At 43.0% G+C, this 16,070-nt stretch overlaps 1 protein-coding gene across 1 annotated transcript in view; it reads right to left on the bottom strand.

Annotated features, from left to right (window-relative positions):
* LOC118089085 (regulator of G-protein signaling 5) overlaps positions 1–15,472 on the bottom strand; it is a 28,321-nt gene extending 12,849 nt beyond the window's left edge. Inside the window, exons 1-2 of the mRNA XM_035123489.2 lie at positions 15,316–15,472; positions 4,741–4,851 (exon numbers count right to left, since the gene is read on the bottom strand). Of these exons, the coding sequence (XP_034979380.1) occupies positions 4,741–4,851; positions 15,316–15,359 (155 nt within the window). The 5' untranslated portion in view covers positions 15,360–15,472. The remainder of the gene's footprint in view (positions 1–4,740; positions 4,852–15,315) is intronic.
* Positions 15,473–16,070: the final 598 nt, after the last annotated feature.

Below are 16,070 nucleotides of genomic sequence, written 5' to 3'. Positions count from 1 at the left end.
AGCACTCTTTATTGTATAAAGGTAAATACCATTAGGACTCCCACCAGGGTGTACATTATCCTGCATTATCCCTGGTTTTGTCAGATACACAAATTTTCCTGTAGGACTGAGCTCATAAAGATACCTCCTCACATTAACTTTCCAGGGTGTTTTTTTTAAATGAAGTGTGTATTTTTTCTATATAAAGGTAGCAAAGAAACACCAAGATGCATAAACTTTCAAGATGCTTGAAAAAAATATTTCTTAGAAAAGATAAACAGCATTGTCTGGTGTGTGGAGGAGGGCAGAGGAAATCAGGGCTATTTGGGGTGAAAGTACCGTAGCCTAATTTCAGGAGTGGAAGCAATGGGAGGGAGAGGGAGCACAATTCCTGTTTGTATAGATTAGGCATCCCCAAACTTCGGCCCTCCAGATGTTTTGGACTACAATTCCCATCATCCCTGACCACTGGTCCTGTTAGCTAGGGATCATGGGAGTTGTAGGCCAAAACATCTGGAGGGCCGCTGTTTGGGGATGCCTGGTATAGATGTCTCTAGGCTTCTCCGGAGCAAGAGAGTTTGCAAATTTCGCTCATGTCCATCCACAGAACTCGCCCAGATTTCACCAGCTGCCAATGTATAGCAGGGACCAGCAACTAATAGATCATTCTCTCTCTCTCTCTCTCTCTCTCTCTCTCTCTCTCTCTCTCTCTCTCTCTCTCTCTCTCTCTCCAAATTGCCCACCCCCAAAAAATGCAGCTTCCACACACTAGCAGTGACTGCAGAGAAATGATGGGTGGTTTTTATCTAACTGGTTCTTCACAGTAAGAAGAAATCCAAATAAAATGTAAAAAAAAGTACAAGTTGACATTTTGATGTTGTCTGAATGCCGCAAGGGCAGTACTGATTCCACAATAGACCTGGCTCCATTCTGATCTGAAGAGATACGTTTCTGCTTCCCACACGCTGCCTTCACAGTGAGAATCGGGCTGCCCGGTCAGCTACAGAAAAACAAGATATGCAGCTGCCTGTTATGTATCTGTGTATTTAAGGCTGCATCTATCTACTTTGGCAGTAATTAATGGGGTGGGGTGGGGTTTCTGCATGATGCACAAAATCAGAAATTAAAAATAGCAAATAGTAAAAATAAGCAAACTTTTATCCCGGTAGGAATAATAGAAAACAGAATGCTTTCCCCCTTCCAGAAACTCAGAGGAGCCGCTGGCTGACAACATGAGATTGTTGTTTCCATTATCAGAACAAGATGGAGCACATTGCCTAATTTGTTCTTAATGACTTTGAAAAGGGAAAGTGCACAATCTATCTAATTTCTGTCTCTAATGACTGTTCAAACTAGGCCAATAACAGCCATGCAGATCACAATGCAATCTTCAGATCAGTCTATCTGCAGAACCTTCGTTAGAAGTAATTGGAAACAGATTCAGGGCCAAAAAGCCAATATACAGTAGTTTCCCTTCTCCCACTGAGGCCACCCTTCTTCTTTACAAAAGCAGATGCTACTGGTGTTTATTTTGTTCCAATTCCTGGAACTGATTTATCTTCAGTACAGATGGGAGACTGTTTTCCTTCAGATAAAAATGACAGTGATTAATGCTGTAGATCAGTCAGGCAGCAATGCCAACAGGCTTCCTTGGCGCCATCCGCCACCAGTGCCTCCCAGCAGTTAGTACCATTTACTATTGCTTTTCTTTGCACACTTCCTATAAAACTCTTATTCTTCTAAACCTGCTAAAATACATCTGAAGTTTTATTAACTGACGGGATCAATATATCGACTCGCAGTCCTTTGACAAGCTGTGAAAGCCATGGGATCAACTTTCAAGCTGGTTTTATTTCCCCTTTTGTAAAATGAAGTTTAACCCCCCTCATATATCACAGGGGCATTTAATTTCCTGTTTAAACACTTATTTCTAAGCCCTGTTGATGCCTGTATTAATGCGCAGTGTCATCAGGATTCTGGTGACAGACAGCTGTACCTCTGTTTTCCACATATCAATCCCAGGAAGGCTGTGGCACTCCCAGACAGGTGTCTAGAGGACGATTTGGGATGGAAGGGCAACTAAGGTGAAGCTTAATCCTGACAAGAAAGAGGTCCTAAGTATTCAGTTGATCCTGCATGAAGTTGTGTTCTGAAAGACCACGTTTACAGCTTTGGGCAGGGTTCCTCCAGGGTTAGCATTGTCTATGGTATGCTTTCACCAGCCCATGCCACTACGCCAGTTGTTTCCTACATGGGGGAAATTGATCTAGTCTTGGTTATGCAAGCAGTTGTTACATTCAGACTAGACCAGGCATCCCCAAACTTTGGGCCCTCCAGATGTTTTCGACTACGATTCCTATCTTCCCCAACCACTGGTCCTGTTAGCTAGGGATCATGGGAGTTGTAGGCCAAAACATCTGGAGGGCCGCAGTTTGGGGATGCCTGGACTAGACTATGACAATGCACTCAGAATGTGGAGCTTCTGTTGAAAACGACTTGGAAACGTCAACTTGTACAGAAAGAGTCTGATCATTGTGGCTAGGTGGTCAGAACATGTTGCACTGACTCTGTACCAGTTGCCCTGATTCCTGGCCCCAGTTCCCAAGCTGACCATACATAATTTGAGACCTCCTATGCTGAGTGCTCCCTGGAAGGACAGATCGTGAAGCTGAGGCTCCAATACTTTGGCCACCTCATGAGAAGAGAAGAATCCTTGGGAAAGACCCTGATGTTGGGAAAGATGGAGGGCACTAGGAGAAGGGGACGACAGAGGACGAGATGGTTGAACAGTGTTCTCGAAGCTACGAACATGAGTTTGACCAAACTGCGGGAGGCAGTGGAAGACAGGAGTGCCTGGCGTGCTCTGGTCCATGGGGTCACGAAGAGTCAGACACGACTAAACGACTAAACAACAACAACAACATGCCTGCCTGTGCCTTCAGTTCGGCACGGGAGACCCAGGTTGCTGGCCTGCCTAAGATTGGTTGAAGGACAGGGACTTTTCAGTGGTGGCTCGACTCTGGAATTCCTTCTCAAGGGGTATATACAGTAGTTGGCTTGACCCCTTCAGTCTTGTTGTTGCGAAATGCTTTGAAGAGCTATTTGTTCCAAGCGACTTTTAAGTCATGTGCTTTCACTGGATGCACTGCTAACTGGCTGCTGTGGTTTGTGCTACTTGATGTTGACTCATGTTATTTTAAAGTGTTGCTTACCTTTGGATTTTGTCATTTTAAAAGTTTAACATTATATTCTTTCAGCTCCACCTTGAGAGAACTTTAGAAAGGTAGCCTATAACTGCTTTAAACAGACAGACAAACCCACTGTCGTAAGTGAAGTGAAAACATGTGTTGTTACTTCATGAACTGCCTTTCCCACTATATGTGGTGGTGAGAGTGAGGTAAGAGTCAGTGTAGCATAATGGCTGAAATGGTGGATTTAGACCAGAAAACTCCAGATTCAAATCCTTGCTGGGCCTTGAACTTCAACTGGATCTGTCCCACTGGCTTAGATCTAATGCTTTGGGCCTGGCTCTATAGGAGTAGGGTAGGAAGCCAGTGCTGGGTAGCACGAGAGACCAAAGTAGCCTTTTCTCTTTCTCCGTTTCTCTCTGGTCTTTCTGCCACCCACTTTTCTTTCTCTCTCTTTCCCTCCCTGTTCATCAGCCTGTTGGAAAAGAACAATTCACTGGTGCCAGAAGCTTCCAGAGAGCTTCTCCCCGGGCTTGCTACCTGTTCCATCACTTTGTCAATTTTGGCTATCCCCCTGTTTTTCCCGCTCCTGGCCTCCACCTATCCCTTCAGCCTGCACTCAATATCATGAAATTAGGCACGCTTTGGGAAATTGTAGTCAAACATTGCTATGCATGAGTGCTAGTTACTGCACGAAGGGGTTAACACCACAGAGTTAGATTCCTAGACTCAGGTAGATCATACTCCCTCTTTGCTGATGAGGGAGGAAGCGAAGCCTTCTGTTCCTGTTCCCTTTCTGCAATATGTAACTAACCAAGGAAGACATGTCTAAGCTTTGCTCCAAACTTAGAGCATGTGTTTGAAGCTATCATTCTATATTTTCTACCCAAGAGTATTCTGCCTGTGTTCTCCTTGCTGCTGCTTGGATAAATGCATGAATCTGACCTTTGGAACATTTTGCAAGTAAAACTTTTTAAACTTACTTAACACTCTGTGGTCTGTTCATTGTAAGAAGGGTAGAAAGAGGGGAATGCTCTGCAAGCAGACTAAAGAGGATACGAAGAAGGTCTATATTCTCACGTTTACTGTTGTTTGACTTTTGTGAATTTAAACTCTGTTATTGGGGGTTTTCTCTTGCTGGAGAGTGAGTTTAGCCTCATGTTTTGAATCAATGCACCCAGCCAATTATTTTATTATTTACCCCCACACACGTGGGTCACAGGAATTCATATTTTCCTCCCACACACGCAACCCTCTTTGTCAGATATCTCAACCCTGCCCTGTCATCACCAGGCTCCACATTGCTTGAAACACCAGGCCCATCCCTACACTTTCCTCAGGCTTACTAGCCACTACCCTCTGACTTTCCCACTACCTCATGACTTTGGCCCCACCTTCCTGAGAGTTCAAAGAGGCTGACAAGGGTATTATGATGAGTAATAAGCTTCAAATGTTTTGCAAAAGTTCACCCAACCACACTTTCAACATTGTTAGAAAATGACCTTCAGCAAAATGGAAAAACGAAAACAGCAGAAAACTGGGTCACAGAGTGGACCAATTATTATATCCTTACTTCTGGACTTTTGTTGGCTTTTCCGGCTTCTCTGGGTAAGGGATAATCAAGTCAATAGCCGAGTCAGGCTTCTGGAGCAGTGTGCCCAACTTGGTCTTGATCTCCTTGGCTCTGGAGGGAGAGAGAATGGGGGGAGGAATGTAAGTGTAGCTGCCATTGTATTCAATAAATGCTAGTCTGAGACAGTTGAATACATTTGTCATAATTTATGAGAGGTAGTTTTTCAAGTTGCTTCTACATTTAGAATCATAGAGTTGGAAGAGACCACAAGGGCCATCCAGTCCAACCCCCTGCCAAGCAGGAAACACCATCAAAGCATTCTTGACATATGGCTTCCTATTGCCTTATTAAAAGGCTGCCCCTGCACAGTGTTCTTTCCTTTCCTTTCCCTTTCTTTCCGTTTTTTCTCTTTCTTTCCCTTTCTTCATAGGCAGGAAATCCCAAGAGTTCTGAAGACTGACCGTTATGTTCTTGGCTTTTTGGACCCTGGAGTCAAAATCTTACTCATCTGTCTCTTTGGAGGACGTCAACAGATGCTAAGGCTATTTCCACAATCAGTAGTTCCAAGAAATGTATTCACTTGACCTGGGAAAAGCCTTTTTCATAGGCCAAAGGGTGGCTAAGTCCCCATGCTCTCTTTTGACCGAGGTGTCTCTTGAGTAAGGAAACTCTCATTAGAAAGGCATACTGAGCGTGGATCCAAGCTGAGCACCCCCCACCCCACCCCCAATATGAGAAAGAATACTCTGTATTCTGGGAGTCCCTGAGCCTAGAAATAAACGCAAGAGCACTAGTTGCTTTAGAAACTTCAAAGAAAATATACTTTTGGGTATGCAAGGTTTTAGCATGCAAGAATAGCAGTTTCTTCTGCCTTTTTTTTGGGGGGGGGAATATATTTTATGGTTGTGCCGGACTATTTTTGCCTCACTCCAAGGGAGGTTCTTGCAGGCTCATCCTCTCAAAACAAAGGAAAAACTGCTTTGAAACTTCCAAAGGGGAACTAAAGCCTGTTTCAGTTCTAGACAAATTTCAGCTGAAGTGGTTTTCCCTTTCACCAAAGTTTCTTAAGCAATATTATTTGCTTATCCTCAGAATATCAAATGAATCTCCCATATCAAAGCAAAGACCTCTTGGATAAGCAGAACTCCTCTGCAATTAATGCAGATTAAAAACCATAAGCAGGAGAAGCTCTGAAAACTTCTTTGAAATGACAGAGCTTAGGGATGTTGCCTTCCTGTGCTTCTGACATCTACTGACATCTACTGATACCACACACAACCGGGTGTACAATGGACTAAGATGGGTACATTTCCTGCTGGCCCATCCCCAGAAAGTTAGCCAAGGAGATTGCACCCAGTTTGGTCCCAGCTCGATCTGTCAGTTGCTCAGTCAGTTTTATAAATACCGGTAACTATTTTATAAATAAGTATTGTCCTATCTCTGTGCCAGGAAAGGCTGCACCTGTTGAATTTCTGCTTAGATCAGAACTCACTGGCAATCAGCATCTCAGGTGGCAACAGGACCAAAACCCAAAAGTCATGTGGGAGCAAGCTGGATGGGATGGGCGCTAGAGGCAAGGAGCATTATTAGTTCAAGCAAGCAAACAGATTATAGACACAGTAACCCCTGTACAGAAGGACTGTGAGCGGAGACTCAGCCCAGCAATGTCTTCTCATGAGGACAGGGGTGGGGAAACTCCAGCCTGTGGGCCAAACATGGCCTGCCAGGGGTTCAAATTTGGCCCATGAAGTCTTTTAGCCAAAGCATGCCCACCTGCCCCAACCCTACATCAGGTGTGGGGCAGGTAGAGATGTGGCTGCCAGAATGCAATGGGATTAGGCCTAATTCTCATGAGAAGGCCAAACTAAACATGACGTTCGTTAATCGCAAGAATGCAGTAAACATACACACACAGTTTTTTTAAATTTTAAGTGACTGCTGTGAGGTGGTAGGAGGAGGGTTCAGCGCAGTAGCATAGAAAGATGGGGGCAGTGAGGGTGTGCCGCCCCGGGCAGCGCAATCCCAGGGGCGCCATCGCGGCTGCCCGCCCCGTCCGCGTCCCCCCCTGAACGCGTGCCATGTCCCTGGGGGCAGTATGCCTGCTCTCTGCCCCCAGTGGCAGAGCATGAAGCTCCGCCACTGGTTCAGCCATTCCAGCCTCCACAGTCCTGATGAAGCAACTATTAGCCTTATCAGCAGGAGGCAGTAATGGATAATGTCCCCTCCCAAGCTGTAAGCCATGTTTTCATCTATGTTCAATATTTATGCTGTGCCCAATAACAAAAGTTATCTGTGTAGCTTATGATCCTTCTTTCCCAGATGCATTTAACTTAAAAAGAAGCAAACATGGGAGATGCCTCTCTCGGTGTCGTGCCATTATTTGGCACTGTGGCGCTGCAATTAAGTTTGTGGGTGCCAAACACTTCTAAATTCCTGGAACCAGTAAGTGTTAGAATTTAATCAAAGGCTTCTAATTCTAGGAAATTGCTAGACCACTATAAGCCCTGGATTCAGCAAAGTGTTAAAATCTAATCAAACCTTGGGGTGTTAAACCGAGAGATACTGCATTAATCCCTCAATTTAGCAAGTCTTAAAAGTGTTAATTAATCCAAGCTAGTCTGTGGGTTGACAAGCCATTAAGACAAAGCACAAAGAGACTTTGTGTGGGACAGCAAATAGGTAAAGCCAAGGTTTAGAGCAGGGATCAGCAACCTTTTTCAGCCGTGGGCCGGTCCACCATCCCTCAGACCATGTGGTGGGCCGGACTATATTTTTTGGGGGGGAAATGAACGAATTCCTATGCCCCACAAATAACCCAGAGATGCATTGTAAATAAAAGCACACATTCTACTCGTAAAACCACTAGGCAGGCCATACAAATAACCCAGAGATGCATTTTAAAGAAAAGGACACATTCTACTCATGTAAAAACACGCTGATCCCTGGACCATCCGTGGGCCGGATTGAGAAGGCGATTGGGCCGCATCCGGCCCACGGGCCTGAGATTGCCTACCTCTGGTTTAGAGAGTGGGGAGCTATGTGAGCTAGAGATAGGAGTTTTGTGACCAAGAAACAAAGCAGCAAATAGGAGAGGCAGAGCAATGTTTGAGAGCAGCGGTGGAGGTCTGTTTGAATCCAAGGCTGCAGCTATGGAAGAAGCAAGACCCTCTTGAGGTGTTGATGCTGTGAACCCCTCCATCGTAGGTTCAGGTTGTATATATGTGTAAATCAACCCTTTGTGATAAAGACACCACTGTCTCTATTGTGCCCCATTCCCAAAAGGAAACATGAACCCTGTGTAACTGTGCCTGGGGTGGCATGTAACAGTACATTTACCCCAGGGGAGGAACATGGACCTTATTTTGGTACACAGCCTGTGGAACAAGTAACAATGGCCGAAGCTGGCAACCCGTGAGAGTCTGAGTCTTGCATGCCCCCTTTCTCACACCATCCAGCTCAGTCACAGAAATAAGATTAACAGTTTATCGTAAATCAGCAATGCTAAGTTGGTGCTGCTGAACACATGATGAAATAACTATTAAGTGTCCAGACAAAAAGCAAACAGTGAAAGAAGATAAGAAAATGTGATTGTCAAAACAAATCACATCCAGTTGTATTACCAAGGGTCCAGTTTTTCCAAAAGCAACTACAGTATGGAAAAAAATCCATTAAAACATAAAAAGAAATCAATTAATCCCATCCCGTGATCAGGAAGAGATCCAAAAGGAGGTGTGTGTGTTTGGCTCTGCAAAATAAAATGGCACTCGCAATAAAGGGAATAGTTGGCTTATTCCCTGCTTTGAGGCTGTGTTTGCACCAGCTGGTTTCCTGGGACATATTCTAGGAAGCGCTGGTGCCATTCCCTTTCCACCTCATGTGGAGCCACTTGTGTTGAAATTCCCTGGGGCCTGGGCTTTTTTCAGCCGGAACACCATTGCCATTCTAAGAGAATGAGGGAGGTGTTCATGGTGAGTTCCGGCACCTCTTTTTCTAGAAAAATAACACAGGCCACAGCTACTAACACTGTCTTGCTCTCTTCCTTGTGGGCTTTGTGAAATGATCTTTCTCCTGACAGGGATTTGAGTGACCAGTAGTGTAAAACTATAGAAAGGAGACCTGTATTTACAAGCAGCAGATACCAAAGCCATTTAGCCCGTCCCCACAAAAAATAAAAATAAAAATCAAGAGGGTTTTTTTTTCCCTTTTAGGTTGGGACCTCTGTGGTTTTTCTTTGGTTAAGTCTTCATGCTCTCATATTATCTTTGGCTTGCTATTCTGTTTCATCAGATGAAAACCAGGCATTTTCTTTGATTGATAGTTCTTGTCTTGTGTCTTTCCACACAGATTTGGGCCCCTGCCCTTGTTTTATTCTTTGATCACGATGCCTCTGTTGTCACGGCCTATGGCTAATAAAACTCATGGACAGCACCCATTTGTTTCCTTTCAGCACATCGCCAGGCACACCAAAGCATTGCACCCAGAGTTGCTATTAAGCAAAGCTGGAATTGAAGGATGGCGAGCACAGCAAAGCAGCAGGTGTTGACGCAGAGCAGGTGTGGGATGGGCACAGGAGAGAAGCCAGGATTCGGCTCGAGCAACAGGAACATTTGGCCATAAGGGCAGCTCATTGACATGGCAAACTGGTTTGGGGGCTGTATGTTGCTCCAGGCTGCCGGTTAGGGTTTCCACATTTTAATACTGCATTTCCCCGGAGCCCAAGCCAGAATCTTTCTCCTCTGACAGCTGATCAACAAGCAGGAATCATCGCCTGTTCCTCTGCTTTTCTTTTCTTTTTCAAAGGAAGAATAAGCTACATGTGCAAGAGCACATTATGTTTATCACAATTCTCTTAACTTATTTATATATTGGTCTTCGACTTTGTGCTCAATTATAGTTTGGAACTGAAGTTGATTTTAGAAAGTTCATGGGGGGAAAGTCTCCTTCTCCTCCCTGCACCCCTCAAAATGTATCTCTGGAGGTTGGGGAGAGCCCTCCCAAATAATGGAGGAGGGGCACACGAGGCTCTACAGCTGGATGGGGGAGTCACTACAAATTGGGCTTGGCTCCCAAAAATAACTTGAAGGATTTCGTGGAAGGAATGTTTCCCATTCTCTGCTCCCCACCCAACAGCAGCCCCACCATGTCCCAACCCAGGCTGAATTCACCCCCCAAAAAAATGCTTTTCTGGGTGTGCAAGCAGCTGCTAGGAGTAGGAATCGAAGGTAAACTTTCCTTTCATAAACTTTCTTAAGGTAACTTGTTTTAGAATCCAAACTAATATCCAGTTTGGTGGAATTTTATTTATCTCTGGGTTATAAAAAAAAGGTTTGGATTGTGAAATCTGAACATTATAAAGAATGTTTAAAAAATAACTTTTGAAAAAACAATTTATCTGGGAGCTAGGGTGTACAAAATACAGTAGCAGCATCAAAATGTAAAAAATGATGTTTTCTACATGGCTGGGAAGCACTGAAGGTGGGGAAGGTTGTGTGGTGTACTTTTGTGGCGTACACACTAAAACATGCACCAGGTCTCTGGTTCATGTACAACCTCAACCCTGAAGTGTGTAGCTGGCCTTAATTATGGCTCTCTCTCTCAGCCTTTGTCCCCCTACATTGTAATATAAGTGGGTACACTTTTAACTATTCTCACAAATATGTGAGTTATTTCAGGCTCAAAGAGACCTTAAACTTGTCTTTAAAAGAAATATTTTTTTTGTAAAATTTTTACTTCAAAATCAATTTATTTTATAACCGCAAAAAACACTCTCCTTATTTTTAAAACATAACAAGTACATAGTATGAAACATGTGTTAGTTGTGGTTTGCGTGCTATGGCTTACTGAACCTACCAGGAATAAAATGACAAAATTCACTTTGAATGGTCGGCGACCCTTTTCTGTGGCACTTAATACCATTTTTATACCTTATTGGGAAATCATGTGAAAATTGAAATTTTCAAAAAATTATCCTGTGCCCAATTTTGGACCAAAAAATCTTAAAATATTATTTTGAGGTTATCTCATAGGTTATCTCATCACATTTTTAAAAATTGAAGAAAATCTGAGTCATGAGAGCACAGTCAAGTATTAAAATCAGGTGATTTGGCGTGGAATGACCCCTCTATTTTCAACGGAGAAATGTTGGAGGGGGTGGTAGGATGCATGGGTGTTCCCAGCGAGGGGCAGGGGGGCAGCTGCCCACCCAGAAGCAAAAAAATAAAATAAATGGTTATAAAGTGATGAAATGAAACAAAATTAGGTAGGGCGATGGTGAATAATCAGTTGCTTACCACACTGAAATGGTGTAAAAACCGAGTAGTATCTAGAGCCACCTAGCGACTGATAGAGGAATCTATGTCAGCCAGCCATTGGGATTCAAGGGAGGGAGAGGTCTCTAGCGGGCTCTAGCCGCCCGCTATTAGTTTACCTTCTTATTTACATTTAGAAGACATCGAGGCTGCCTAAATGGATATAAGAAACTGGTTCCAAAAAGGTAAGTTAAGTAATTTCTGTAGAAAATTAAATTTTAAAGGGTAAAGACCTGGCTCAAAAGTACAATGGGAGAGGACAGACTGACTGGGTTGTGTCCATCAGAAATTCTTCAAGGAAAATCAGGACTGGATTGAACAAGTTTTCTTCAAACCCAAGAAAAATGATATTAGTATAAGACATGTAACTAGAATAAAAATTAAAAAAAAATTCAAGCAAATAATTGTAATAACTACCATAATAAAGCACTGCTATAATTATATATGATTTTCTTAAAATTTTGGTTTCATTCACCTTTTCCATGCTGAAATGTCACAACCTGAACGACCATGGCTTGCCCCCCTCCCCCTACTTTTGATCCTGGGTACCCCCTGGTACGATGTCCCTAATTTCAGCAGAGAAATGCTGGAGGGTTTGCTGCTACCCAATGGAAGGAATTGTTCTCCTCATGCAACCTGTCCCGTCCCCTGTCCCCCGCTGCCCCAATCTTCCAGCTTATCTCACACATTTACACTCTTCTCTTTCTGAACTCCTCGTCTCTGCCGGCCCTTTAGCACTATCAAAACAGTAGTTAAACACAGCACATAATATGACTTATGAAGCCTTAAACGACTCAGGACTGCAATACTGTCTCTTCCCATATAAACTGAGACCCTTCTTCGTGTGCCCCCTCCATGAGAGGTCCAAAGGGCAGCAACAGGAGAATGGGCCTTTTCTGTGGTGGCTCCCCACATGCTCTCCCAGAGAGGCTCACCTGGCACCTTCATTATACATCTTTAGGTGCCAGGCAAAGGGGTTCCTCTTCAACCCGGCCTTTGACCTCTCCATGGCCTTTCAGAAGTGGGTGGGATGTTTCTTATGTACTGTGGTTTTCCCTGCACCGTTTAGTTTTAATGCATCTAAATGGGTTTTGCTTGTTTGTTTTTGTTGGTTGGTTATAAATTGTTTTGAGTTGCCTTGGGCAAGATAAAGTGACAAACAAATTTAATAAATATTACTACAACGAGAAGTCAAAGATTGATGCTAGTGTTAATTAAAAACATGCTGTTTGCTGATCCAGGTCATTTCATTTCTTCCTATTGAGCAAGGCTCAGGGATGACTGATTAAAAGCTTTTTATTGCTGATTGAAGACCGTTTCTAAATTGCCATATTGTCACTTCTAGCTCCTGTGAATTGTAGAAGCAGCCGGGGTGGGGGTGGAGGACTTTTCATTGCTGATTTCTTCCTCTTTAATCTTTTCATTTTCACACAGTGAAATAGCACTAATGCTATATAAAAAATATAAATATAAATATAAACGGAAGATAAATAATTCTCCACTACCAAGGAAAATAAATGATCAGTCAGTGGCAGTTACTGAAAAGTTGTTCAAACAGCAAAAAAAAAAAGGCAAATATAATCAATAACCCACCCACCCCAGTCATGTTCTACAGAAAACAGGCTGAACTAGCTAACAGGATGCTTTTAATTAAAGACACAGGAGCCCTGGAAATTCTCAATGCCACTTTGCCTGGCCACACTTGAGAGGTTAGTGCTGTAATTGTTTTCCAACGATCACGACGATCAGCTACATATGAAATAGAGGTAGAAAGATAACACAGAAAATGCTGAAATGGAAGATTGTAATGTAATCTGAATTCTCTATAAAAAGTGAAAGAATGGCAAACTGGAGAAAAGTGTGTGAGTGAGGACGCAGCTTCTGCTTCTTCCTCCTCCTCCTCCTTTCAGCTCCCTCAGTCTCCCCCACCCATGTTGTCGTCCGTGTTTTTCCCGCCATCTTTGTTTCTCTCGCTGGGTGTTCCCTCCTGTCTGATGCACCACAGGCCCAGTGCAATACAAGAAAGGGCAGCACTCGCCATGGCAAATTTGTCATAGGGGATGTGTGTAAATAAGTGCTGTTGAAAAGTCAAAAGCTGTGTGGTTATAAATGCTAGGAATGATTGCTATGGTGTCCAAAGTCTTAAGAAAAAGCTACTGTCTTCCATATTATGTAGAACTGCTTTCCCACATAATACTTTCTTTTTAAAAATCCATTGACATCCAACAAATCCTGAAAAGTATGCACTTTTACTAAGAAATACAACCTACCGTGTTTCTCCAAAAATAAGACACTGTCTTACATTTATTTTTCCTCAAAAACCCCCACTATGGCTTATTTTCAGGGGATGTCTAATTTTTTTTCCTCCTTCTCCTGCTGTGGCCGGCATTGCTGCTGCGCCTATCACTATGTCTTATTTTGGGGATATGGCTTATATTCCTTGAATGCTTAAAAATCCTGCTAGGGCTTATTTTATGGCTACATCTTATTTTCAGAGAAACAGGGTAGCACCAGCAGTACATGACAAAGCCCAAGGAGGGGCTTCACACTGCATGCTTAGTGATTGCCCTCCCCCTGCAATCCAAATATAGCTTGACCCCACTCGAGAGTACTAAAAAACACGGAAATCCTGCATTTAAAGAATAACCAGTAGCCCATTGTCTTGCTAGTGATGACAAGCTAGAAACTATTCACTACTAAATAAGAAGACCTGCAACAAAATGTTGCAGTGTGGTGTGCACTCTCTGCTCAGCCCTCCAGGCAGTCAGCATTTCAGCTTTCCATCCTTTTTTCAACATACTCCATTCCATGTACTCTCAGAAAGAGGAGAGAGCCATTTTTCTTTCCACTCCCACCAACAGACACCTAGTGGGCTTGTTTACGGTTTTGTTTTGTTGTTTTGCTTCATTAGGTGTCCCGCTTCTGCAAAAACAAAACAAAACAAAACCCAGCCCTCCGATACTTCTCCCTTGTGTGAGGGATGGTGCCATTTGGGCTCCATAAGGATATACGCATGCTGCAATTCTACCATGTCTACTCAGAAGTAAGTCCCATTAATTGGATGGGGCTCACTCCCAGGTAAGTGAAGTTGACTGCAATTTAGCTACAAACATTTAGAATCCTTAGCACTTAGAATACTGAAAGAACTTCATTCATGATTTCACTAATCTTTATGATGACCTGTGCAAGCAATATCAGGATGACTGCAGGTACAATTCCTGTGCGGAAATTATCCATTTAGCTGGGCTTGATGGTTTGGATTCACCCAGAGGGGTAAACTCTTGGAAAAGGAAACCTTGTAAGAAACCTTCAGGCCTCCAGTCTGTTTCATCAAGAGACAAAGAGGTTTCTTTGCTTTTGTTTTAAGTTAGGATCTCTACGGTTATTATCAGCTGCTTATAAAATAAATGTTTATACCGTTATCTCATCTGTTATCTTCAGGCTGTTACTTGGTTTAATGGAAATCTTTGTATATTTATTTCATGATTGTTATCCTGATATTTCAGATGGCCAACCGAGGCTTGGAGCACAGTATATTTCCAAAGGCCATCTATCATTTAGCTCATGCCTTAGGGCTAAATTAAAAGCAGGCCATGTGCAGAATGGGACCTGTATCAAATCCATATAAAATAGAATGTGTGTGTGTGTAAGAGAGAGAGAATGCATTAAAGATGAACAGAGTAAGAGCTAAGCCCTTTCCCCACCCACAGTCCCTCTCAAGGAAACTCCTATTGAATAAGACATTTTTTTCCTCCCAGTATGGGTTTAAAAATGGAAATAAATCCTACTGGGATAAAGACAGTTATAAAAAGGTAGTTTGGGTGGGGAAGCATAGATAGCAGAGAACTCAGCTCATTCTCCACATTCTTGCTTTGCCTTAACAGAACCTTCTATGGTATCCTTCAAAATGACAGTTCACCTCTATAAATCCAAAATTTAATTAGCTGTCTGGTTCCATACATGCATAATAGAAAACAAATTAACTCAGTTAATTATACTTTTCTGTTCTGTTACGCCTTATTTTTTTACTGTGTTGATGAAACTCATTTTATACCATCCTGACACCACCGGCCCAGCCCACCTGGCCCTTCTCCTGCAGAATCTGCACTAAAATGAATGAGAGCAGGAGAACCTCCTAACATGCTAGGGATATATTTTCTGTCTTCAATGTACGCTAACTCTCATTCTGAGAAAAGGATGCTGTGTTCCTTTTCAGCCCATCAGCCCATTAATTTTCCTGTTTAAAGAGACAAACTGGTATTCTCACCTCTCCAGACATGTGTGGGGCAAGGCAGCTAGTCCTTTGCACATCTTGCCGTGTGGTTATTGTGTCCTTGATGCCAAGCGGATTGTGTGTGGGGAGGCTCAGACTCCGTCTGGAACGCAGCAGCTTGCTTCCTTTCAGAAATATATAGAGGCTGCCTTGAATCCCAGCCAGCCCCTTTGGCCAATCACGTCCCATGTGGTGATTCTGAGCGAAGGAGCATTAGCCGGACAGGCACAGACCTCCTCCATGAGGCAAAGAGGGGGCTTTCCCTTTTGCATTTCCCAAGTTAGCTGCTGTTGACTCAAGGCGGCTTAAGCAGCATTGACAGCATTTCACCTTGCAAATTATGGACAACCCAGTCCTTCTCCGAATCTGTGGGGCAAAATCAGTAAACCCTGAAGGATTTATTTAAAGTTTAGTCAATAATAGAAACGTGGAAGGGGGGGAAGGAGGAAGTCGATAGAATAAGAATTATATATGATATTGTTATAGAAACATTTTTTCCTTGTTCTCTGTATTTTGTTTCTTTTTTTCTCTTTTTTGCATTTTTTCTCTTTTTTGTACCTTTTATAAAACCAATAAAAATATTTTTTTAAAAATATAGCAGGGTTCACAGTACTTACTAGCATAAATATGCAAATAATCAAATAAAGGGGAACAGGAAAGGGGAAGAGAGCTGGACAGGGAGGCAGATAAAGGCAATATAAACAAGGTTTTATAAATCGGATCGATGTAACGTTCATGATCTGGGACCT

The sequence above is a fragment of the Zootoca vivipara genome, chromosome 7 (assembly GCF_963506605.1).
Source record: "Zootoca vivipara chromosome 7, rZooViv1.1, whole genome shotgun sequence".
NCBI lineage: Eukaryota > Metazoa > Chordata > Lepidosauria > Squamata > Lacertidae > Zootoca > Zootoca vivipara.
Note: the sequence above shows the minus strand (reverse complement) of the source record. Positions and strands in the feature narration are given on the sequence as shown.